This window comes from Pseudochaenichthys georgianus, chromosome 14, assembly GCF_902827115.2.
Source record: "Pseudochaenichthys georgianus chromosome 14, fPseGeo1.2, whole genome shotgun sequence".
Taxonomy (NCBI): domain Eukaryota; kingdom Metazoa; phylum Chordata; class Actinopteri; order Perciformes; family Channichthyidae; genus Pseudochaenichthys; species Pseudochaenichthys georgianus.
The window spans coordinates 38661548-38688860 of NC_047516.1; the positions used below are offsets into that span (position 1 = coordinate 38661548).

Here is a 27313-nt window from a genome sequence, read left to right on the forward strand (position 1 = left end):
ACTGGCGTCATTCAACTGTCATTAAACACTTTTCGTTTGTGGCTTCTTCTGCTTGTGAATAAGGTCAACACAAAGAGCTAGATGCTGCCAACACTGGCTGCAAGAACATCTGTGATGTGGAGCTGCCGCAGTTGGCAGGATCCGATGCCAGCTGTGTGGACCCCTGGATCTGCCTGTCCCCCCGGACCGCCGGGCCACAATGTTCTGCCGCACAGCAGAATTGCAATGCGAACTGACTGTCATCTCATCAAAATATCACTTTGCTGCCACGCAAGCTGCTCGCTGCCAGCACCTGGGCTCCTCAGTGCACAGGGAATAAAGGGAGGGAAACCAAACTGTAGCCAGTGGCAGCTTAAACCAGCCAAGTGGATTTGAGAAAGTTTATAATGTTCCTCTATATCGTCTGAGAGCAAAGCTTAAGTTGACTTGTTATGTGACACATAACACAAGACAGCAGTGGAGTGTTGTCATGGTTATTTAGGCTGAAAGCAAACAGAGATTATGGATTTTTGTCCGTTCTGACTCACACTCAAATTGAATTACACAATAGGATGGCTGGTTCCAATTAGCCCCTTTCTAAATGGAACAATATGAAAATGTGATTCCATTCAGTTGCGGTGGAAAGTGGAATCTTGCTGTGCAGCTCCATTATGGGAGTGAATGTGTAGATAGAGGTAGATGTGTTAATGAGACATTCAATGTCAAATGTATACTGTGATGTACTCTATTCAACTCCACAGTAGCCTGGATTCTATTGAGGTCCTTAACACTGTCGGGTATTTTAATGGCTAACCTGTTCAGTGGTGTTTTGTGAAATGCTGTGGTGTTTTGTGAAATGCTGTGGTGTCTTTCACTTCAGGGCCACCGTACATATGTTATAAAACATGCAACATCGTAAACTCTGCGATAATAGAAGTCATTAACTCTTTACTCTCACTGTTTAGACGATCGTGTCATGAGATGCTGCCACCGGCAGAGAAACCATTCCCTTCTAAAGACTTGAGTTGGATCCTAAACATAGTGTGTGTTTGTGTTTTTTAAGGAACTTATGAAATATCTATCCCCATCCACACGTACAGCAGTCAGCTGAGTACCAGCAGAGGCTCAAACTGTGGGTCACAAGCTTAAATGATCATCCTCCAGTAGTCCCACATGTGACTCTGATGGGAGGCAAGTGGGTCATAGAAGGGGAGGTGTGGAGGAAATGAAACATGTTCAGACACTGGCCTGTTCCACTGGGTAATTTTGGAGTAAGGAGAGGGGGAGTGTTCAAGGATGCTAGTTAGAGTGATGGAAATGGCTCTGTGATCCTCCATTATCTGTCTTCCTTTCCTCATAATGTACCTTTGCCTCTGCAGCATCGATTGCGGCTACTGCATGTTGTCATTAAATCAATTCTTCCCAGATGAGAAATGCTTTGCGTATGAACAGTCCTTGCCCTTACTATCATGACAGCACTAGCATTGGCAGTGAAATGGATAAGGATGAAACCAGAGACAACAGGAGTGCACGGAGCAGGACATGTCTTTTTCTGCTTGCTCTCGCTATTCCATTAGCTACGCATGTTAGTATCAAAACAGGACTGCATGCATGCCACATGCACGTGACTGCCGAGCACAATATTATCTGACTCTGAGTCACTTATTCTTCCACTTTTCTTGGATGATAGTAATGTTAGAAACATTGTATGCCCAACATGAAATCCACTGAGGTAGACATTTTTTGTAAGCAGAACAACAAAGAAGAACTTTGAAGTGCCTGAGTTATACTGCCAGAGGGAAATGTGGAATTGTGATGGTTTCCGTAGCCTTGATATTTCCTCATGCAGTTGCACAGTGGCCTAAGTGGACACTGCTCAAAGATAAACATGCTTTTGACGTATGACACATTATTGTCGGCTTCCAGTAATGGAGAAATACTTTAAACCCCCCCAAGCATCATGCTGCAGATATATAGCTGTGATAATGCGATATTGTCTTAAATCCTAAATGTATCTAGTACTTATTACAAAGGTAACATTAGAATAAGCTACTCTTCAAATACCTTCAGGTTTAATTCAAGAACAATATTCACAATGATCCAGACAGCATCACTCACATGAGACGGAATATCTCTGTGAAAGGAACATGGCATGTTATGGTTTCCTAAGAACTGTTCATAAATCCCAATAGGAACATCTTCTTCCTCACATGGAAAACAGGTACGTCTGTCTGAACAGAACCAGGGTGATACTCATGACATCTACTCCTGATTTTACCTGGAAGCAGAAGTGTTTTTCTCCTGCTCGGGGAGAGAGCTGTATGTGAGTCAGTAGAGCTCTTCTGCCACCAAGTGGGCGCCTCCATGCAGGGGGAACTTTCTACATACACACACGAACAAATCTAATTTGTCAGGATCATTGTGCAAATTCACCCTTTTCTAGTCTTAATATGGCCACCATTAATACATACCTGTGAGGAGCATCAGGGCAGACACAAAGCAACACAGGAAGCAGACAGATTAGCCCGGCTTTTGTTTTGGCATGAAACTTAAAGTTTCACTGACTGTGTCCAATCTGCCCACTCTGAAGCCCCCCTCTGCTTTTAATTAGCGTGTCTCAGGGGACCCTTATCAGCGGAGGACTGTGCTCTTAATTAGGCTGTTATTAAGTCCTTTTCCTCAGGGCTTAGGACGGCAGCCACCTATGGCACGCTGGCTGATAATGCTGAACCTCAGTTCATTCCCATTGCTTTCTCCTCCTGAAGGTGCACTCAGAGGTTTTTAATCCCCCGGCAGAACAACACCACAGGTAGTCATGCTGTCAGAAGAATAGGGAGGTGGGGGGGAATCCTGATTAGGTATAGGAGAGCAAAGGGGTTTGTTCTAACCAAAGGATGGGATGCTTATACAATGCTCCTGTGGCCTTTCACAGACTGGCTGGCTGGCTCTTGGGGGGGGTCTGCTCTAACGAACAAGACTGAAAGTGAAGGGCTGCTTTCAAAATAGGGGAGAGGCATCCTGTGTGGGAAGGGTCTGCCCCAGGGCTCACGGCGGGGCAATGCCGTTTGGTCCCTGTAGATCAGGGATCACCAACTACATTTGTCCAAGGAGCGGAGCGCATAAAGCTGAGCAGACTCTTCACGCTAACGAAGGATCACTTCTAGGCTTCTGCCTCTCTGTTGGACTCTGTCGCAGCGGGGCTACTGCTGCAGAGCGCATAGAGAGGCAAAGTCACGGCCATCTACTTCCGGACCTTATTTTGGAAAAATTATTTATTGAAGTCAATGGCGAGAGAAAGATTATCTTTCGATCCTGTTTGAATTGTGCCACGAATTACACGTATGATGTTTGTCAATCTAAAAGATAATTTTGCAAGTCAAAACAATTAAAATCTGTGAAGTAACACATTTGTTTGTGTGAAACGCTCAATGAACTACATCTCTGGTCTCGCAGAACAACACACGTCACCAAGATGGCCGTCACTACTGTCTTGTCAACAAAACGATAGATTACCCTCACTATCACCACAAACACGTCCAGAAGAATGTCATGCAAAGCTGCCTGTGCATTCTCTCTGAACTGCCTGGTCTTTTTAATGTTTAATGTAAACCATTTGTGCAGATAGCACGAAGTAGAAAAGATCGCAGATGCTAATGTAGCGTGAGCGTTAGCATTTCTCCGCCGGGGGCATCCGGGCTTAAACTGTGTATTATAGAATGAAAATAGCACCTATTACAAGAATTGTAGCCAAAGTCGCTTCACAGCAGTTCAATAGACAGATTAGTATAACATGACAGGATAAAAGCAATGTAGAGGAGCAGCTACATTTCAACACATATATCCACGAAGATTAATACACGAAGACTCCGTGTTGACTTGGACTCTTCTTAGGTGACTCGGACTTGGACTCCGACTCGAATACAGGTAATGATGACTCGGACTCGACTCGGACACTCCTTAGGTGACTCGGACTTGGACTTGGACTCGGACTTGAACACAGGTATTGATGACTCGACTCGGACACTCCTTGGGTGACTCGGACTTGAACTCGGACTCGACTACGACTCTCCCTTGGACTCGGACTCGAAGAGTGGTGACTCGAGAGTGACTTGGACTTGTGAATTGGTGACTTGACTACAACACTGCAATGTAGATACTTGAGAGAAACAGCTGGAAACAACACTGGGAAGAACATGTTGGAACTGGAAGTGTTGACTTTGTTTTACAATATACATTGCATATATAGTCCTATACTTATATATAATGAAACTAATAATGAAAATAGTACCAATAATACTACAAATACTACTGAAAACACATGCTTACAGGCTGCAGGAGCCCTGCTTTCTTTGCCATGGAGCATGGACCAGTGGCCAGAGCCGACCTGACCCATTAAGCGACATAAGCGGCCGCTTAGGGCCCCGCAGCCACTAAGGGGCCCCCTAGCAACAACAAAAAGAATACAAAAATATCAGTACACCGTCGCCGTGATAAGTATGTTTAATTAATTGTGTTAATATGCCTAGATTGCCTACTCTCAAAGTCATGTATTATATTATTGAGTCAATAATATAATACATTAACCGTGCTTTACCTGAACCTCATCATGACACTAGAGAGGACGGCAGGATTGTAATTTCCAGCGTTCAGTGAATGCAACAGAGGCAAGACACCAGACCAACCAGAGAGTTGAATGGAAATAAACATCTGTCTTATTGGCTGACAGGTACCTATCCTGTGAGCTGTGACACTGTTTAAAATAAACTGTCAGTCGGACTCAGAGTTTTTGAAGATGGACATAAGAAATTGTTTTCTTAAAAAAGACGAACATTCTCAAGTGGTGGCTCACACAACAACCCCAGAGCCACCACTTGAGCCAGGTAAACAAGGTGTGTAAATGTCAGTAAACTTCCAAGTTATGCGAACATGTAAGCAAAGCATACATTACAGCTACGTTGACGTTACTTTGAATCGTTGACGTTACTTTGAATAGCTAGCCAGATATATTAAATAAACACTTTGTCATAAAATCTAAATGTAATGTTTTTTAGCGTTACCTGGTGATTTAAAAGAAAGCTCTCTGGGAAATGTTGACTTACTGTTCGACATGAAGCTAGAAGCTACCTTACAGTACACAGTTGATCCGGAGTCCTGTCAGTTAAAGTGTTTCATAGTTAGTTTAGCTAAGCATCAACCTAGCACTGAAATATATGGATGTTATGTGACAGTATTTCTGAGAAAAAGCCAGCTGAAATGGTGGCATAGTTGCCACTGCTTTACGTATCGACAGCATGTTTTGAAAGTATTTGCAGCAGTACATGTGGCTGTTTGGCCACTGACGTGGCCATAACAACACCTGAATTTAAATGTGAAACCTCTTTTTGTGACAGATTTTTGCATGAAATTATAATTCTTCTGCATTATATTCCTATTGACAGCTAGTTTCTATGTGAACATTATGAGATGGACAGCCAGAGAGAATAAATGAAAAACAATTATGAAATACTATATGACAAAACAAGAATACAGTTTAAGTGATTTATAAAATATCCATAAAGAAAAATCTGTTTACAGTTAAGTTTCATATGGGTGTTGAGAGATGTATCCATAGATCTCTTAATGTTGCTCTCAAAGTGCACCAGATTGATGCTTTTAACTTAAATATTTTTAAAAATATCTTCCTGGGGGAGCATGCCCCCGGACCCCACAAGAGGATGTTAGGTCCACGGTGTTTACATGCTTATTTATACAATGTGTTCTTATGCTAACATCATAAGACAAAAGTTGGTTCCGTGTTGTGTGTAGTGTAGGGATGTGCATCTCCATCACTGAGGCCGATGCGATGCGCATCTCGATACGTAGCCACGATACGATACATTAACGATACATTTGAAACACCAGGCGATGCGATACGATATGATTCACCCCTGTTGCGAGACAGTTCGATACGATTTGATTCAACATTATGCGATTCGGTGCGATACGATGCGATTCAACACGATGCAAAAATAATGATACTTCAATATGGTACGACATAGGATTTTTGTTGTATTCCTTATATGCAGCAAATCATACATTAACAAAAAAGTGCTTTACATATTTGGTACTGCACATCCCATCATGCCGTTTATTTTTTTACTTTTAAAAGCTCTCCAGAGTACAGTACAATTGTATAACACCTCACAGTTAAACAATGTAAGGATGCATTGCTCATGATTAACAATGTGCAAATAACAGCTACCATATATAGTGCAATGCCCATACAGCTGCCAGCCTGATGTGCTGAACACTCATCCATAGGCTGACTCACCAGTGAGCAGAAAGCAGTGGGTTCTATATGAACAATACAGAATACAAATAACCTTTCACAAACAGCTATTTCATAACTGCTTACAGTAAGGAAGACATTTAAATTATTATTGGCCGTCACAGGCTGCTGTAAACTAAACACCACTCTCTCTGACAGGAACACCTCACTGAGTGATTTAACTCATATGTCTAACTTTCAGGTTTCTCTTTTCAGCCGCAGACCCCATGTCGCCTCTTTATGTGCGTCGCTAAGTTCCTCATACTACGTGTGTACTTTAAAGCGGCTCGGCATCGTTAACAATTTGCGAGCGATTTTTCAAGTTGACCGTCTGTAGTATATAGTGTCGCGCACATATACCATCAGGACGTTACTGATGGGGTGCGCCTGCGGAGTGATACTGTGTGTATGCAAGCCCGCATCTAGGACAGATCTATGTATCATGGCTGTAGACCTGTTAAGTAATAAAGATACCTCATACAAAGGTCTACGGATACCTTATTACTCTCCATGACCTGCGGTCAACTATATAGCATAAAGGAATATTACACCGTCTTTCTTGAACAATCCGAAGTGTTGCCAAACGTTTGATTTGTAGGTATTTTTCGGTGCGCTGCGTTTCTCTTTCTCCTCAACTTCCGTGTGTGTTGATAACTGAGACTCTCAGCCTCCGTAGTGGCGAAGCAAATATCAAAGATCGTCTCTGCTGAGCGTTGACAAGATGAGGGGATTTTGAATCGGTTTTTTACCGATGCAAAGACGCTACGCATCGATGCATCGATGCATCGCGAGTTCAACCCGGTTCAACCCAACCTGTAGCGGATGTGCACTCTTTCAACCGGTGCACTCGCATCTTGAACGTTTATGCCGGTGCACCGATGCGAATCGGTGAATCTTAACATCTCTAGTGTAGTGAGAACGCGCTAGAGTGAGGGGGCCCCCAAGCCAAAGCTCGCTTAGGGACACCAAAAGTCTAGGGCCGGCCCTGCCAGTGGCTGTTGTATTTAGAATGTCATTATAGTTTAATTTAGCTCATTCATAAACATACAGTTCTATTATTATTAAAAGTGATTTTATCTTGTGAGGTAAAGATAATGACTTTAAGATACTGACAAAAAAACATATTTATATACAATAATAAACAATACCAAACATTTTTTTTTCTGCTGTAAAATAATTGAGTGACAAAATGAGCCTTTCAGTTTGAGCTCAGGAATTGTAATCAAGTCCTAAGGTGAGAGGCCGGCCTCGGGTGTGAGGTCATCATTAGATATCACCATCATCAGCTCATCAGATGGAGCTATACAGCACACTCAGGTAATGCTGCATTCATCCTGGGGCTGAGCTCACATCAGGCACATCGTCTCTCCCCACACAAACGCCTGCACATGATTCACGCTGTCAGAAAGCCTGAATGAAATGATGTGGTATTGATCAGCAATGATTCATGATATATGCAAACCACATCTAAACCAGAGTTGCACTCATTTTTCCTGCTTCACTCTCAGACAGTTCAGTTTGCATCCATGTGATGAAGATTAATAGCGTTGCTTTTGCCTGGCAGGGACAGAAGATGGGGCTGGTGCTCTTCAAGAAATAACCCCAGCCTCGCCAGGCTCTTTCTGCTTTCCTGCAGAGTTTGCAATAGTATGTAATTGTTTTTTTGCCCATAGCATTCAATCAAATCCTATCAGAGTATCTGACAGGCATTAACAGTCTACAGACTCTAACCGGCTGGCTTTTGGAAAAGACGCGGTGCCTGACTTCGGGGGGAAAAAACTGCAGATAACTGCAGGAGACCTGAGGGTGCTGCCAATTATACAGCAAGCGTCCTACCTGTCCGCACATAATGAATGGGACAATGGATGCATACTTATAATTATACTTATAATTATGTTGTCTGCAACGCAAACATTTTCTGACCTTAAAATCCCTGGTACAGAACACTTCTCTAGAAGAAGTGGTGAGGGTATAACTTTTGTACCTGCTGCTCAGGTGGCTTGTGTTCATGTATTAGAACATTCCAGTTCACAAGTCAAGTCTAGTTTGAGACAAATATAATCAATCATTTATATAATCATTTAACTATAAACTGATGATACAAACTGTGAAGTCTCAAATTCTCCTTTATGGACTAAAGTTCAGAATCATTCCAGATATTCAAAATATCTGAATGAAAGCCTTCAGTTCTCTGATGTTTTGCCATACCTAGATAGAACCATAGGATTACATGTATTCTTTTATTTCTAAATAAAATAACTATGTCTGCCTGTTATTTATTGCTTTGGCTTTGATCTTACCTCCATGCACCTCACAGCTACACCACTCTGTGAACAATCTGTCTCCTGAAATGAACTCTAACTCCACATGACGTCTGGCAAAAGTAATCCAAGCATCCACGGCATATATCACCTCCAATCCAACTCCATCCCCTTTGGCCCAGCATCCCAAACTTTTCCCTTTTTCCTTTAATGCTTCTGAGTTATTCGAATGGATATAAATGTTTTTGCTGCACCGTTGAGCAGGGTGAAAAGTGGTGATGGGAATGGCTAGAAAAAAGAAAGAGAAAGCCTCTGGCAGAAGTAGCTGTGCTCTTTCCTCTCTGTTATGCTCACCGGTCAGTCTGAGAGCATGTATCTCTTTATCCCTGCAGTTGTATCAACATGACTGAAGAGTGAACTGTGCACCATGGAGGGCTCTGTGGGACCCACCTGGTTACCATCCTTATAAATGTGGCCTATGGAAAACTTCACACCTGGTGGCAATGCAAGCTCTGCTGAGCGTACATGACTGCGGTGAAAGTGGCCTTTCCTCTGAAGCATTTGTATCTGAAATGTGCTTGTGTCTCCCTTTATTTCTCTGTCACTGAACGAACCCATTGGGAGCAGGGAATGTGTGAGTGTGCGAAGGAGAACTTGACAAGGTACAGATTATGACTCGATCGAGCAGGGTAGATATGAATATGTTCATACACAAACAATACAGCACATGTCCCAATAAGGAGGCTGGGGCACTTTAGTTGACAAATCAAACAGATTATTCCCGCTCCCACAGGCCCTCTTCATACTGTCCTTCCTCTCTTGCATCTTTTACAACATGTCACCATGGACTGTCCTGAAAGATGATGGAAGATGCAAACCTTTTCTGAAGTGACACAGTCTTCCACACACTAATGCATTTCTATCACACGTTTAGCCTTGCTACACACTCATGGCTTCAGATAAGATGATGGTACACTGGAGAGGATGATGGATTTTAAAAAGAAGAAAACAGTCAATTATGTGTGATCCAGGAGAGAGGAAATACATTTAGAGAGAGGATGTGATTTACTCTAGGAAGTAGGCGAAGACAGTCTAGACTACCTGCTTGACCTGATACATATGAATGAATCAGAAGTGTGTGCTCGGCCTTCAGCCCTCAGCAGAAAAGACGATGTTCCAGTCTTATCGAAGGTCTGCTGCGGGATTCATAAATAAGTCTCTCTTTAGATTCACAGAACTACAGAGCGTTGACTCTTTTAAAGTTACATGAAATCCCCCATGCTAAAATCTTTACTGAAAATGTTAAGATTCAAAGGCTTTATTGTCATATGCACAGTAGCTACAGTGCTGACATGGGAGTGGGAATCGGAAAGGCCCCCTATTAGAGTATTTCTCAACAATATATTATAGATCTCAGATGTATACAGAACATGTCTCTGATTGGCTGAAACACCAAACAGATCATTGCAGCATCCCATAATCCAGGCCCGGCTCCAGGATGAAATGACTGAGGGGGCTGTTAAAAAATCCGAGGGGGCGATTTTTTTTCTCTCTAACAACAACGAAAAATACTGGCAATTTTTCATTCTCACTGCTCTACAATCTCTTTGCTTCTTTATATGTATTCCGGATTGACCCCTCTCATTCTGTTCTGTTCTTACAGACTAAAATTGATTTCCTCCATTTATAAATTGGCTCTGTAATTATACCATAACCTTTTCTCCTCTACCCCTTAACTCGTCTTCCTATACAGATGTTACTTACTTACTATCTATCTAGAAAAATGTATCTGGTTGATTTTTTATTTCCAGGATTGAATGTTCAGACCAAGGCCTAAAACCTGGCATTTCATAAGAAAGTGACTAATATATAAACCAAATGTAATATTGGATAAAACACTACACCAAATGGACAGACACAGGTAAAGTCCCCTGGTTTGTCTCTCGATCACCCCTGATCGAGAGACAAACCAGCCCAACCTTTTTTAAACTGAGAGCTACTTTTAAAGTTGCCAGTCTGCCGAGATCGACCAGTCCAAATAGAGAGGCGTAGCCATTACTGACAGCCTACTGCCAGGTAAATACACACTTCTACTTGTATAAAACTGACCTTTGTACGATGAATACTTCATGAAATACTGCAGATCCTTTATCTTACCTCTTTCTAATCTACACACATACAAGTATTTAACTGAAGTCACACAACAGTGTTGTTGATACAGAGTTGGAGTTTATTCACAAGTCACTACTGTCACGTTTGTAGTTTTATTGTGTAAAGTGTTCACCCCCGTTTCCTGCCTGTCTGCTTTCTGTCTGTTTCCCTCCCTGATTACCCGATTGTGTTCACCTGTTGTCCTTGTGTTTCTCCTCCCCTGTCCAGCTGTGTCTTGTTCGGTGATTACCCTTCTGTGTATTTAGTCTAGTCTTCCCCTGTGTTCCATGTCGGTTCATTGTTTCCCCTCCATGTCATTCCACGGTCTGTGTTCCTTGTGCTGCTCGTTGGTGTTGGATATTTTGGATTCTGCCTTGTTTTTGCCACAGCTTTATTATTTAATAAAGCTCGCTTTTCGCTATTCTGCATTTGAGTCCTACCTGCTCACCCAGTCGTAACAGAATGAACCGACCACATGGACTCAGCAGATTTTAATGTTTTGGCCCCACAGGCGGAATGTCTTGGGTACTCTCTGGAGTACATTTTTTACACCTGGAAGAACGCCTCATCTAGACGGGGTAAAGAGGCTGCTTTGAAGGAGGCACGCCGGGAGGTTGCTCGCAAGCCCTGGCTCAGGAGCTTGTTGCCTGAGTGGCTACAAACCTTTACAAGTAGCCCTGAAGAATTGTCACAAGCTTATAACCCTTTCCTGGGATCCGACTACTGTCCTGTTGAAGGTCCACAGAGTCTCCAAAAAGCCTCTAGGAGACGCAGGGCCAGGATTCCAGCCCGTGCTCCAACAGCCATGGTCCCGGCTTCAGTTCCGGTTTCCACAGCCATGGATCCATGTACTAGTACCGGCCCGCAGAGCTATGTTTCCTTGCTCGATTACCTGGCCCACACAGCCATGGTCCAGGCATCTGTTCCGGTTCCAGCGGCTCCAGTTCCAACCTCAGACCTTTTCTCAGGAACCCGTCTGGCGTTTGGAGGTCCACGGAGCCTCCAAAAGGTCTCTGGAAGATGCAAGGCCAGGATTCCAGCCCGTACTCCAGCGGCTCCGGCTCCAGTGCCGGTCCCAGCAGCCATGGTTCCGTCCCCAGTTCTGGCCCCAGCGGCCATGGTTCCGGCCCTGGTTCCGGCCTCAGCAACCATGGTTACAGCCCCAGTTCTGGCCCCAGCAGCCATGGTTCCGGCCCCAGTCCTGGTCCCAGCTGCCATAGTCCCTTCCCTAGTCCCTTCTCTAGTCCCTTCCCTAGTCCCTCCTCAGGTCACTTTCCTAGTCCCTTCTCTAGTCCCTTATCCAGTCCCACCTCTAGTCACTTCTCTAGTCCCATCTCTAGTCCCTACTCAAGTCCCTTCTCTAGTCCCTTCTCTAGTCCCTTTACTAGTCCCTTCTCTAGTCCCATCTCCAGTTCCCTCTCCAGTCCCCTCTCGAGTCACCTCTCGAGTTCCATCTCTAGTCCCTACTCAAGTCCCGCCTCTAGTCAATTCCCTAGTCCCTCCTCTAGTCACTTCTCGAGTTCCCTCTCGAGGTCCCTCCTTTAGTCCCTCCTCTAGTCCCCTCTCTAGTCCCTCCTCGAGTCCCCTCTCTAGTTCCCCTCTCAAGTCCCCTCTCGAGTTCCCTCCTCTAGTTCCTCCTCTTGTTCCTCCTCTAGTCTCTCTTCTAGTCCCCTCTGGAGTTCCGTCTCTAGTTCCCCTCTCGAGTCACGTCTCAAGTCCCTACCCAATGTCCTGGTCTGTTGGAGGTTCCGCTGGGGGTCCTGCCAACTCCATGTCCTGTCCCGTTGGAGGCCCCGTCGACTACTCCTCTGCCGGGGGTCCTACCAATCGTATGTCTGTCCCGTTGGAGGTCCCGCCATCTACTCTCCTGCCGGGGGTCCTGCCAGCTTCTTGTCCTGTCTCGTTGGAGGTCCCGCCGTCTACTCTCCTGCCGGGGGTCCTGCCAATCCTATGTCCTGTGCCGTTGGAGGCCCCGCCGACTACTCTCCTGCCGGGGGTCCTGCCAACCCTTTGTCCCGTCCCGTTGGAGGCCCCGCCGACTGCTCTTCTGCCGGGGGTCCTGCCAGCTCCTTGTCCTGTCCCGTTGGAGGTCCCGCCGACTACTCTCCTGCCGGGGGTCCTGCCAACTACTCTTCTGCCGGGAGTCCTGCCAACCCTATGTCCTGTTCCTCTGGGGGTCCCGCCGACAACTCTTCTGCCGGGGGTCCTGCCAACCCCTTGTCCTGTTCCGTTGGAGGCCCCACCATCACCTGTCTCACCGGGGGTCCTGCCAACTACTGGTCCTCTTCCGTGGGGGATCCTGCCGAAGCCTGTCCCACTGGCTCCGGTTCCTGTTCGGCCGACACCGGGTCCTGCCTGGCCTCCGGAGCTGTCTGGTCTTCGCCCTCGAGCCCGGCCCCCTGAGAGCCACGGTCTTCTCCCTCGAGCCCGGCTGACTCTTCCTGCCGCTGCTTTTGCCCTCATGCACGGCCCCCTGAGTTTGCCCGCTGTGGCCTTCGCCCCTTTTTGAACTTTGCCTTGCCCCCAGGCCGTCCACCCGAGACCCCCTCCTTGGTCTCTGCCTTGCCCCCGGGCCTTCCGCCCGAGACCCCCTCCTTGGTCTCTGCCTTTCCCCCGGGCCGTCCGCCCGAGACCCGTCCTCCAGACCCCCTCCACCCACCCTTTCTTGGCCCTAGTTAGGTGTCCTCCCTCCGGTCCCCCTCCACCCACCCTGCTGGACCTTTTTTTGGGACGTCTGGGATCCGTCCCTTGAGGGGGGGGTTATGTCACGTTTGTAGTTTTATTGTGTAAAGTGTTCACCCCCGTTTCCTGCCTGTCTGCTTTCTGTCTGTTTCCCTCCCTGATTACCCGATTGTGTTCACCTGTTGTCCTTGTGTTTCTCCTCCCCTGTCCAGCTGTGTCTTGTTCTGTGATTACCCTTCTGTGTATTTAGTCTAGTCTTCCCCTGTGTTCCATGTCGGTTCATTGTTTCCCCTCCATGTCATTCCACGGTCTGTGTTCCTTGTGCTGCTCGTTGGTGTTGGATATTTTGGATTCTGCCTTGTTTTGCCACAGCTTTAATTTATTTAATAAAGCTCGCTTTTCGTTATTCTGCATTTGAGTCCTACCTGCTTCACCCATTCCTAACAACTACAGTGGGTAATGTTTTCAAGAAACTATGAACAGTGCTGCCACATATGACACAGGAAAAAAAGAAAAGACTCTGAACTCTTTCTTTGCCATTATATAAAAATAGTGTTGCTACAAAAGTATAAATTAGGCTTACTAATAAGACAACTCAGATATGAAGCTACTCAGGAATCTGCTGCCAAAGTGCAATAAAAAAGACAAAATCAATAGAATCAAACCCTTTTTTTGTTGCATTTTAGTAGAGTATAAAAAGAAATGCCTTTTAAAATAGGATGCAAGCAACACTAGTTTCTTAACCTGAATTGATAATAGACTATAATCAATTTAAGTTTGCATTCTTCTACCATTTTGTACAATAATTATAAGGAATAAGTTCAAAGAAACTAAAACGTACAGCTGATTAATAACGGTATCTAACCTGAGTTTTTATTATATCAAAAACCTGTTGAAATGCTTCTGTTATTTTTTACTGTCCCCCAAAAGCGCGTCGGCAGCCTCCAGGAAAGCTTATTACTAGTGCTGTCAAAATTATCGCGTTAACGGCGGTAATGAATTTTTTGAATTAATTGCGTTAAAATATTTAACGCATGTGCAGAATGGCCCGCCCCATACGTGCCACCAGTGGCAGCGCCAGGGTATGGCTGGGGTAGGCTACACCCATACCAAGAAATGGCTTAGCCCCACCATGAACAATGATGTTAAAGTAAGCAAAATAAAGTCTGCCAACTCGCGCGGAGTAAATTGCACAGACAGCAGTTAGTCAGATTGATTTCAGTAGCCACGGTTTTGAAAACTTTTGTCATGTAGTGATCGTCTTCTCAATAGAACATCTTTGATAACGGCGTGGTGTTGTTGCAGGAAGTCCCGACGGAGAATACTGTTGCTGTAGTACAGGGCAGAGCCATATAATAGTAATAATATGGCTCTGGTACAGGGGTGCACATAACTGGTATGCAGGTTATGTGCTTAATCTGAAATGCGTACCGTCACTTGTGTCACAAAGCGCATTTGCGTACCGACGTACTTGTGAAACTTTTCCAGAAGGCGGTTAGATCACCGGACGACAGAGTCGGTCTCCGTGTGCACACAGACAGGGTGTTAACGTCGGTCTGTACAACGGAATTGTGCCAAAACTACGCCAACCGGCTGCAGAGGGAGACTCCCCCCTTCACTGGAGAGCTGCGCTAAAACAGCTGATCACAACGTTCACACACTGTGGTCACGAAGTATTCCACTAGCCGCCGCCGCCCCCCCTTCTGTCGACTTTCCTGAAGTAGCCTACTCCCCCGTTGATATCAACACGTAATGAATTAAGACCCCACGGTTTGATGATTGATAGGTGTGTGGGCTGTCTTTCATTTTGACACACAGAACAATGTTATAATAAACATAGATACTGTGTTAAATGGATATATCCGCCATCTTTCATTTATCTTTCCATTCCCACAACAATATACATAAATAAATGGCATATTTTGGACATAGTTCGAATGGTGATTAATCATGATTAATTATTTTTTAAGCTGTGATTAATCTGATTAAAATGTTTAATCGTTTGACAGCCCTACTTATTACACAACTTCGCCGTCTTTGAAAGACTTCATGTGTTTCGCAAGAACGTGACTGACACGTTAAGATGCTATGGTAGCAGCCTTGCTCTTGTTGGGCGGGTGAAAATGGACTGCTGTGCATTTAGCTGTCCTTTCAGGCCCCTCCCCTTTTGGGACCGTAGGGCAGAATAGACCCTTTTACAGCCGACGTCATCAAAAAGTTGCGCGCGCATGTGGGCAACGGAAGTGGTGTTGTTTTCCAGCAGTTCTAAATGACAAAGACGAGGTAGCAACTGGTTAGCAAGCATTTACAAACTGTACCCAGCATCAACATGTCTGGTTGTTGCGTATACGGTTGTACGAATCGCTATTCCACCGGCGGACTAATGTTTTATAGGATTCCGAGAAGACCACGACCATTCCAAAGCAACCAGCGGCGTCTGTGGCTGCAGGCGATTAAACGTGTGGACTGGAATGAGGACATAATCAAAAATGCTCGCGTCTGCAGCGCCCACTTTATATCAGGTAATGAGGTTATCTAGCCTACTCTTTGATTTGACGGGAAAGCCTTGTTTACATTAGTGATTGTCTGTATGATGTAGAACAATAATCAAATGCAGCTAAAGTTTGATAAGCTGGCGTTAGATTTGCCTAGTAGCTTGCTAGGCTAAACAAACGTGTTTGTGTTTTATTTTTGCAGGCGAGGCATCATTGGACTCTAGTAGTCCTGATGTTGTGCCATCTGTGTTCATGTACACAAAACAAAGCCAGAACCCAAATGCAAAGATGGACAGGTAAGATTAGAGTTGCCCTCCTCTCAGTCGTTTTATGTTTTGTTTTCCTCTCTTGCATAAGCTTTGGTGCCTACAGCTGCTGTTTTGAGATATGGATGAGTCTAACTATACTTTTCTGCTGTTACTGTAGGTACCATAGGAAAAGGAGGAGAGCTGACACTGCAGCAAATCAACGTGTTAATTCTGAAACTCCAGAACAAGAATGCAGCATGGATCATTGTTCTGGTATGAATATATTTATGAATATTTCATCTTACAATTAACTGATTGATTGTCAGGGTTCCCACCCTCACTGAAAGAGTTGCTCCTAGTGTGTGTGTGCTCCTGCCAGGCCCACTGCTCCAATGGCTATGTATGTCTGTGTGTGACGTGTACACTGGCCCCTGATGGGTCAAATGCAGAGGAAACATCTCCCCCTGGGATCAATAATGTATCTTCTCTTCTGTCATGGAAAAGTTTTGAAAATGCATTGGTAAAAATGTGTGAGAACCCCTGAATTGTGAACTTGTTTGCATTGGTTGCAGCACATGCTAATTTTTCACTTTTCTATATTAAAGCTGAAGAGGATATCCCAGTTCCAAAGAGAGAGTACGATGATCTGAACATGAGATACAGTCAACTTCAGGAGGAAGATGTCAACCTGCGACAGGAGTTTGACACACTACGAGCAGAAAATGTAAAGCTGAAAGAGGAGCTGCAAAAATCTACATTCTCCTACACCACTGTTATGTGCAACATTGGACAATTGATTTTTCTCACAGGACTGACCTCTGTGGTTTTTGAGTGGCTGATTACAAAAATGATGGGCAGCGTAGAAATAATTCACAACAAACTTAAAGTAGAGGACCACCTATTGATTGTGTTGATGAAATTAAGGTTGGGCCTATGTAATACCGACTTGGCTTATAGATTTCAGGTATCAAAAAACACCTTATCGAATATTTTGCGGAGCTGGGTCCCTGCTATGGCCTTGGTCCTCAAGCCACTCATTGAATGGCCAAGTAAGGGTGCAGTACTTAAACATATGCCAAAAATATTCAAGCGCAACTTTAGAAGATGCCGGTGCATAATAGATTGCACAGACATTTTCATAGCTAGACCCAGTAATCTGACTTCCAGGGCCCAGACATGGTCAAACTATAAACACAACAACACCATTAAATATTTGATCGGCATCACTCCAGCTGGTGCAATTTCATTTCTGTCTCCTGGGTGGGGTGGACGGGTTTCAGACAAGCAGATCACTAAGGAGTCAGGTTTCCTCTAACTTTTGGAGCCTAGGAATGAGGTTTTAGCAGACAGAGGATTTCTCATCAGAGACGAGCTTGCAGCCTATGGGGCAACCCTTCGTATCCCTCATTTCACAAAAGGAAAGAAGCGGCTTTCTGCACAGGAAGTGGACACATCTAGACAACTTTCTCGTGTGAGGATCCATGTAGAGCGAGTTATTGGTCGGTGGAAAAACTTTAAGATTTTACAAACAGTTATTCCTTTGTCGCAGGTTGACATACTAGATGATGTTGTTATTGTATGTGGTGCCCTCACAAACCTCTGTAAGAGTGTTGTTCCCAAATGAGTTACACATAACCATGTATGTACATTTGTAAAACATGTATATAGGCCTACTGGACTTAAAACATTTTAATAAACCTCCCCACATTGGCTACCACTGGTGTGTCTAATGGTCCTTTCCCCCCCAGATTATCTCAACAATTCAGAGTGCAGTATCACATTTATTTGTAATGGTGTTACTAACAGAGTTTCATTCCTTTAAAGTGCCACTAAACATTAACAACATGGAAAGTAGGAGTATGTACAATATATTAGAATCAAACTGGTTCTGTATGTTGTAAACCGTAAATAATAATTTTAGGTCGCAAATTATCTCTATGGATACATATATAGCATTACAGAATAAAACTTAAAATATCTTGTTGCACTGAAGTGTTTTTCATCTCTGCATCACCAAGTAACACCTTTCTCAGGCTACATTATGGTGTCAAAACACTGAGGAGAAATCCTGAGAATTAATTAAATGCACTATGGCAAAAGGAAACTTATCTAGGCTCTGTCAACTATTACATGCCTCTGGGTGTGTTACTATTCTTCCTAGCAGATGTTGAAGCTGCTGGAAGTTGCCTGCCAAGCCTCTTTGGTTTGTGGAAGCTGATTTCCCTCAATGGAGCTGGTCTGACTTCTTTCCTGCTGATGTCTTTCCACATGCACACTCCAGAAGTAACCGCTGCTTTCTCTGTCCTTCCCATCCTAACATAGAGCTCAACTTTGAATAATATTGCAGCTGCATGGCTGCAGCATGATCCAAGCCTGACATTTCACAAAATCATAATAAACATACTGGGCTTGAAAGTAACATTTGCTCTCAGACAAATCTCGGCTCTGGCTATGAAGTAGTTAAACATCTAACTTACTAGACATGTGAGTAAGTATCCTAAGCTTAATCAGGTTTTGAATGTAACTGAATGATATTAGCTGCTGACATTTTGAACCCTGTTGTCACTGTGTTGTTGTTCATGAAAATGTTAGTTTCGAACCCTGGTTATGATGAGAAAGTTACAGGGCAAAGCATACGATTTTTGATATTGAAAGGAGAGTAATAGCCAGCTGAAAGGACAGTAACACACCCCTGAACTGTTACCTACAAACCCACAACACCAAATAATAGGCTGTGAGGACGTAGTTTTCTCGTTGGTTGATTATAACCCAAGCCTCATACATCGTTGTCTTGTGTCCTTGTCTTTGACTAGGGAGAATTTCTGATCTCAAAATACAAAACTCTGAGTCTATGTCATGGTATTTGAAGTTCTGTACATGACCACAGACAACGTACTCGTAAGCATCCAGTGATTTATAGGCTCGTAATTTCTCTCTGGTGTACACGCTCGGTTTCTCAATTAAATAGGTATATCTGGCCACTGTATATTCGGCCACTTGCTAACGTCTTCAACCCACTCATCAATAGAACACGGATCTGGAAGTCGGACACCATTTGTCAAAGTCAACTTGTTAAGGTAACATTCACGATCTTTAGTTGATAATCCCCTTGCGTAGCTTGACAAGCTGTTTATCTCTGCCATCCTTCTGTTGCCACTATGCGCGCGCATACGTGCTACGTCATCATTGTGTACAAACACAAAAAGGGTCTATTAGGAGGGAATTCTGTCTCGTAGCGTTTGTGCACTGTTTTGAAATGCCGCTCCTAAATGACCCTTCTTCGATAAAGCCACGCTCGCATTGCAGATGAGACAGATGGACTTTGAATTGGAATAGATACAGAAATAATCATCCTCCCACTCGGAGTGAAAATTATATATTTTGGGCTGTTTTTGCTTCTGCCATAATTGCGGTCTTGTGTGTGTGCGGACTGTCACTCCTGTTGCCACGGACAACGTCAGCGAACTAGTGCACTGCCCACTGCCCACCAGCCACGCCCGACTCATTGGGTCACGCCGGCCAATCACAAAGCTTTGATGCGTTCAAGTGCATTATTCTGGCACAGGAAGATTATGTTAATAAAACAGAATATTGTTGTTCTACACATCTCACGATCGACTGGGAATCTCCCCGTTGTCGACCGGTCGATCACGATCGACTGCTTGGGCACCCCTGAGTCTAACTGCCATGAGAAAAATCAAATCAATGTTCCACAATCCGCCACTAGATGTCGCTCATTGTACCAATACGGTTTATATAATACAGATTACCACAACAGAGCTGTGCAAATGAATTTCCCCCTGGAGACAATAGAGAACCGCAGTGACGTGTCCTAAAACCCGGACGTAAGTTAGCATTTTTACCACGTCCGGTTCCTTCGATAAAAAGCAATGCAATTTCTCCATAGGATTTTGGAAAATAGCTCCAAATAAGGTCTGTGTTTGACACAAATTGAAGAGACAGATCACGTTTTGTTCTACAACATTAAATACATCAGCAGTGACCCCGCTGGTGATTTTTGAAGAGTTGACGTGTCTGAAAAACGATGGTTGTTAACGAGTGGCTGAATAGGACTACAGAAGTTGTCCAGGCCGTTTTACGTCATTACACCGAACACGTAAACACTCTAAGTTTGTTTGCCCTGTTCTGCTTGAAAGCAAGTCCCTGCCTCCTGCAAACTGTTCAAACAAACACATTTACAATCTGTATGTTTGAATATGGATCTTAAAGAGCCTGTGACAGCATCCCAACAACTGTTGTGCAATGAAATATTGGGCTACTAGTAATCTCGAACCGTCAGTTTAAAAAAGAAAAAGCGATACCGTTACGATAAATATCAATAATTTCGAACATCGCGTGGAAATTCCTTCGAGTCATTTTGAAGTTTTGGGGGAAGCCGGAAGTGACGTCAATGCGGGAACGCTTCGAGAGCCAAACACGGACAAAGTGTGTTGTCATGCGTAGAAATGGTGAATTACTGAGTTTAGGCACGTTAATAACGCTGTAATGAAGTTGACTACAGTATATTCATATGTGTCAGTGCTTTCATGTCAATTCGGCGAACATAAACATAAATGATCGTGGTGAAGATGATGATTACATTAGGATTAAAAATCGGGAGTGAGAGCTGCTGAATTTCCTCCCGTCAGATGTGATATAAAAACAAATCGATTATTTTTGTGGTTGTAAACTCAAGTGGATGAAACTACATTTATTAGTGCTTTCATGTCAATCCGGCGAACATATGATACATTAAATGATGAGTGAGGATGATGATTAAAAATCGTTTGTTTGAGCCGGTCTGCATTTCCTGATGAGAAAACAAACCGATGCTTTTTGTAGTTGTAGTACACCAACATGGATTAAACGTGTGTTTTTTTTACCACAATGTTGGGGAAATTAATGGATACAATGCACGGATTATTATTATTATTATTCCCACTCCGATCGGGACACTAGGTCCACCGTTTCCCCGCAGCGAGGCTCCCCCCGTTGACAGTTTACGTGGGCTGGGTGCAGTGGCGGACTGGCCATCGGGACGAATCCCGATGGGCCGGTACCGAAGTGGGCCGGTCGAACGCCCCCCCAGAACTACACCTGCTGGCTATTGTGTTTCGCAAAATGTTCTATGGGACGTCTCTACTGAACGTTTTCGTTTTTCCCACAATTAGAAGTTGCCATTATTAAACACATTGGTGTTATCAAATGTAAAACATATAATTAATAAATGGGTGAAAATCGCTTGTGTCCATAATGTGCAGCATTAATATATACCCACATGACAGCTCATTGTTACTTTGTAATTCTACTCCACGACAATTCAGAGGTTAACCTGGTATTTTACTCCACTGCATTTATTTGAGTTACTTTGCAGATTCTGATTAATGATGTGAAATATAAACAACCCTTAAATCAGACTTTAGTTACACCTGAGTAAAATTCAGGGAAGGTGATTGTCAAGTGCCAACAATCAGGAGAGATATTTGATAGTTGGTGCTTGAGAAGACTAAACATGTATCTGCAATTGACATGAATGGAAACAAGTAATAAAGTATATTCATTACTCGTTATTCTCTACTAATAGTTAATTAAAGACTGTACATTATGGCTATTTTGCACATCCCTTTCAAGATTTTCAAAGGTGTATTGACATATCACACACAACTACGGTGTAGTTATGCAATGAATGAAAAACTTGGGTCACAGGTTCCTCAACAGTGCATTACAAGACATCTATCAATATGTGTGTACCTCCACCATTAAACTGTCATATTCTGCACATTTCTTATTCTATCTACATTAGGGATGTGCATCTCCATCACTGAGGCCGATGCGATGCGCATCTCGATACGTTGCCACGATACGATACATTAACGATACATTTGAAACACCAGGCGATGCGATACGATACGATTCACCCCTGTTGCGATACAGTTCGATACGATTTGATTCAACATTATGCGATTCGGTGCGATACGATGCGATTCAACACGATGCAAAAATAATGATACTTCAATATGGTACGACAGAGGATTTTTGTTTTATTCCTTATATGCAGCAAATCATACATTAACAAAAAAGTGCTTTACATATTTTGTACTGCACATCCCATCATGCCGTTTATTTTTGTACCTTTAAAAGCTGTAGGCTACAGTACAATTGTATAACACCTCACAGTTAAACAATGTAAGGATGCATTGCTCATGATTAACAATGTGCAAATAACAGCTACCATATATAGTGCAATGCCCATACAGCTGCCAGCCTGATGTGCTTAACACTCATAGGCTACCTCACCAGTGAGCAGAAAGCAGTGGGTTCTATAACAATAAAGAATACAAATAACCTTTCTCAAACAGGTATTTCATAACTGCTTACAGTGAGGAAGACATTTAAATTATTATTGGCCGTCACAGGCTGCTGTAAACTAAACACCACTCTCCCTGACAGAACACCTCACTGAGTGATTTAACTCATGTCTAACTTTCAGGTTTCTCTTTTCAGCCGCAGACCCCATGTCGCCTCTTTATGTGCGTCGCTAAGTTCCTCGTACTACGTGTGTACTTTAAAGCGGCTCGGCATCGTTAACAATTTGCGAGCGATTTTTCAAGTTGACCGTCTGTAGTATATAGTGCCGCGCACATATACCATCAGGACGTTACTGATGGGGTGCGGCTGCGGAGTGATACTGTGTGTATGCAAGCCCGCATCTAGGACGGATCTATGTATCATGGCTGTAGACCTGTTAAGTAATAAAGATACCTCATACAAAGGTCTACGGATACCTTATTACTCTCCATGACCTGCGGTCAACTATATAGCATAAAGGATTATTACACCGCCTTTCTTGAACAATCCGAAGTGTTGCCAAACGTTTGATTTGTAGGTATTTTTCGGTGCGCTGTGTTTCTCTTTCTCCTCAACTTCCGTGTGTGTTAGAGATGGGCGAGTCATGATTCATCCGGATCATTAACCCGGATCTTAGTAATGAGCCGGTCGTGACGAGTCTCCCTCTCGATTAACCCGAGTCCTTTGAGTCCTACACCTGATGTGACGTAACAATTAAAACTATAAATTGCGTCACTCTTTACTCTCTTTATAACGTGTACAATCACATTACAACGTTGTTGTATCCAGAGATCCAGCAGACTCGTCGCCATGCACGAATCAACAGCAAATTCAGCCCCTCCTCCGGCTCCCGCGAGAGTCCCGTGAGCCGTGAGTGAGCCGTGAGTCGTTGGACTCGCGGGAGCCGTGAGTGAGCCGTGAGCCGTGAGTGAACCGTGAGTCCGCAAATCTCTGAGTCTGCTGCGACTCGTCGAGGGAGCCGTGGGACTCGCGGGAGCCGTGCGAGCCGGAGGAGGGGCTGAGTCTGCTGTAGATTCGTGCATGGGGACGAGTCTGCTGGATCTCTGGATCTGCTGCCTGCTATATGTTACGGCTCTGAGTCCTCGTAGGCTACTGGTCTCTCTCGATCATTGACCTGGATTCACGGATCCCGCGATTTTTCCGGCTCTAAATTAAGTTTCAGTGTAGACTTCTGACAAAATGGTCATGTTGTGCAACAGTCTCCTGTAATAATATCTGCATTTCCAATAAGGATCTTACTTGGAAACTCGTTTATTTTGAACATGGCACACAAAAAGAAACAAATGATAGAAAATTGCAAAACAGTTAGAATATATAAAATGTAATTATACAATTATTATTATTATTATTATTATTATTATTAAATGAAAACACAATTGTGCAAAAGTAGCTTAAGTACAGGAACATATTAAAATAACTATATACATATAATGCAAAACACTTATTTTTTAAAATGCACACACACACACATGTTTTATTAAAGCAAAAGACACTGTGTAGCGGAGGTTAATGTAACGTTAGTTTAATATGCTGGTTAAATGCAACAACTTTTCGGTTTCACCGGTAGGATTTCTACGGTCTTGGTCATGCTGACTCATATGACTCAAATGACTCAAATGACTCGTATGATCCGGATCTCTTCAATGATTGACTCAGAAGACTCCGAGTCCATAAAATGATCCGGATTTGCCATCTCTAGTGTGTGTTGATAACTGAGACTCTCGGCCTCCGTAGTGGCGAAGCAAATATCAAAGATCGTCTCTGCTGAGCGTTGACAAGATGAGGGGATTTTATATGAATGAATCGGTTTTTTACCGATGCAAAGACGCTACGCAATCGATGCATCGCGAGTTCAACCCGGTTCAACCCAAACTGTAGCCGATGTGCACTCTTTCAACCGGTGCACTCGCATCTTGAACGTTTATGCCGGTGCACCGATGCGAATCGGTGAATCTTAACATCTCTAGTACCTACACTTTCTACAGTGTAACCTGAGACCAGGGCCGGCCCGTTGCACTGGCATTATAGATGTTCGCCTAGGGCGCCAGATCTGTGGAGGCGCTGCGCTGACAGCTCTGGGAGGGAAAACAAATGTTTTGACCGTTGGTGCTGCTCATCCTAATTTTCGGCCTTGATGTAACAACATTCATAATTAAGTAAATGTAACACCCTTTTCATCCCAGTTACACGTTTCATTCGCCCTGTACGATGGGCGCTGCAAGTGATGGAAATGGGGGATGTTGGCTTATCTGGCACCCGCAGCTCACAGCCAAAGTGCGCGTGAGCGAGGGAGAAAGGGAGGGTGCACTGGAACCGGCGCTGTTGTTATTAGCATCTGGTGCTAGCTGCTCAAACGGAAGAAGAAGATGTTTCTACAATGATGTGGAGGGAGAGTCCTCTCCAGTCAGACTGAGGCTGATAACTTCAGCTCAGTGAGGTAAAGGACTCTTGAGTGTTTAGATAGTTCACTTTAGTCTAAGATATCTCAGTGGGTCTCAAACGGTTTGATCACAATTTATGTAAACACATAAGGCACTCCTTTATAATTATTGGGATAAAACAGGTTTGAAATCATTCCAATGTATACTATAGGACAGTAAACCAGACATCGTTTTAAACTGGAGATAAACATTTTTTTTTTTTACCCTGCCCCTCAAAGAATCGGAATTGAGAACCGTTAAGAACCGGAATCGAAAAGTAGAATCGGAATCGTGGAAATTCAAACGATACCCAACCCTAGTTATTGGTGAGTAAATAACAGCGTGTTATTTTGAAAAGAATAACAAATTAGAAGGAAAAAAAGATTTAAAAAATACAGATTTCAGTATCCTGAGGCTCTGAGCCCCATTTATTTTCCTCACAGACGGAAACAAAAGTCCGAAATTATACGATTTAAAATAAAAGCAATAATTGTGGCTTGATATTGAGTAAGAACATGTTTTTATGAACCACACAGCTTCCGGTCTTCCACGACCCGACCGGAGAAAAAGACGTGCTGCAGCCTGCAGGCACGAAACACGTTACCAGTAGAAATACATTGCTTTTAAAATCGTGCTGTGCAACACGAAAAAAAGGGGCAAATCGTGATGGTGAACACGAATCAATAGATTAAAAATCGTGTTGGTGAACACGAAATGCCGTGAGACTGGGTTGAAACTATATACATGTCAAAATACAAAATAAATACAATAAGCTAAATGTTGCAGATAATGTTGTAAGTGAACAAATGCAATAGTCTATATATACATGTAAATAGAATAAGATAAACAACAGAATGTTCAATTACAAACTGTACAGTGAAACTAAATACTGTTATAAAAAAGTAAATGTAGTATATTTTGGTAAATGTTCTAAGAACACTGAAGTTGATGTACTGTATGTGTTTGTGATCCTTCTTGCATTGCTTCTACATGTCTCTCCCACTCAGCTCCTCTGGCCTCCTGCTGTGTTCGCAGCTGATCAACACACTGAAGATCTGCCACATCCTTTGGAGAGGCACACCGCTGCCTCTCGGACGCCGTGCAGCTGATTGAGGCCACGCTCCGGATCAGCAGAGCCTTAGTGCTGTGTGCACAGAACGCTCTCAGCCACTATGCTACTGCAAGACACATTATCAATATGTGTCCAACAAAATCGCTTACTACTTGAGATGTAGTGTGTGAGAAGTTGTTCTTCTGGTACAAAAAATGAAATAGACCACTCCACCAACACAAACATATGTTCTGTTTCCTCTCTGCAGGGGCAGGATAACTGTCAGACTGCAGCACAGAATCACTCCTGATCCTTTGAACAAGTGTAAACCAGCATCTCTCAGTGATGTGCAAACATGTTACAGCTAAAAACTGTTTGAACGTAACATTAATAACTTATCAGCACATTAAGTCAAATGTCATGCAGTGGATATGTTAGAGGTAAATTGCACTTAAGTGCTTAAGTGCTTCCATTTGATGCTACTCTATAATTTACTCCTCTTTGAGCCAGAGGTAGAAATCCTACCTTTATATGGCAACCATCATTATTTAGCAGTTTACTATTTTACATTAAAGATGCATTTTTTGGTAAAAACTAAATCTCTGTTTTAAAGTATGAAAACGTTTCAAACTGTTCAACTCTTCTCTCATGCACGCTAAACAAAAGCTGTGCTCTCCAACAGAAAACTGTCAGCAGCGCTAAACATGCTCATATGTATATGCCCTCACTGACAGGATGATGTATGAGCCATTAAGACACAGCCATACCATTAAACAGTGTCAAATTAGAGAGACAATAACAACGGGAGGCATGTGGGAGCAGCTCTACATGCTGCTCCATTAACCCCCCCCTCCTCCTCGATGTGCTCCGATCCACAAGCTGTTGCTAAGCTACAAAAGCCAAGAAAGCAGGAGAGAGAGTGTGGCAGAGGCGGTGAGGAGCATTGTTCTAAAGTCTCATCCTGATGTGTCAGACATTTCATGTACATACAATGTGTCTAATACCAGAGAAAAAACATAAAGGCCTATCTTAGCATTTGGAGAGTAATACAGTTACTATTTCAATCAGAAGTGGGGGACATTAGGAATTCTCTGAGGCACACATTTAAAATGTCCTGTGAGAGATGATTGCAGTGACATTTTCAGCAAGCTAACAAACATCCTGTTCTCTGTAGTTTAGCTTGACTCACAACTCTTACAAAAGGTTCAAACAACTTCTCCTTTTAAGGCACCAAGGTTAATGTCTACAAATAATCCAACCCAGTCTCACGGCATTTCGTGTTATAGTCACGACATGTAATATATTGATTCGTGTTCACCAACACGATTTTCCTCTTTTTTTCGTTTCCTT

The 27313-nt window shown here is 43.5% G+C and overlaps 2 protein-coding genes across 4 annotated transcripts in view; one reads left to right on the forward strand and one right to left on the reverse strand.

Annotated features, from left to right (window-relative positions):
• The window catches only part of ntm (neurotrimin), a 639130-nt gene that overhangs the window by 295308 nt on the left and 316509 nt on the right, over positions 1 to 27313 (reverse strand). The gene's annotated exons all lie outside the window — the stretch shown is intronic.
• LOC139435100 (uncharacterized) lies at positions 15660 to 17835 on the forward strand. Its single transcript, XM_071205467.1, has 4 exons — positions 15660 to 15902; positions 16078 to 16171; positions 16302 to 16396; positions 16729 to 17835. The coding sequence occupies exons 1-4, from the start codon at positions 15710 to 15712 to the stop codon at positions 17436 to 17438; spliced, it is 1092 nt and encodes a 363-aa protein (XP_071061568.1). The 5' UTR covers positions 15660 to 15709; the 3' UTR covers positions 17439 to 17835.

What these genes read in the sequence shown, in the direction of transcription:
- LOC139435100 (XM_071205467.1), top strand. Translation starts at nt 15,710, where the DNA reads ATGTCTGGTTGTTGCGTATACGGTTGTACGAATCGCTATTCCACCGGC. An exon ending in CCAAATGCAAAGATGGACAG is followed by an intron (nt 16,172 to 16,301) that starts GTAAGATTAGAG and finishes CTGTTACTGTAG; the next exon opens with GTACCATAGGAAAAGGAGGA. An exon ending in CAGCATGGATCATTGTTCTG is followed by an intron (nt 16,397 to 16,728) that starts GTATGAATATAT and finishes TCTATATTAAAG; the next exon opens with CTGAAGAGGATATCCCAGTT.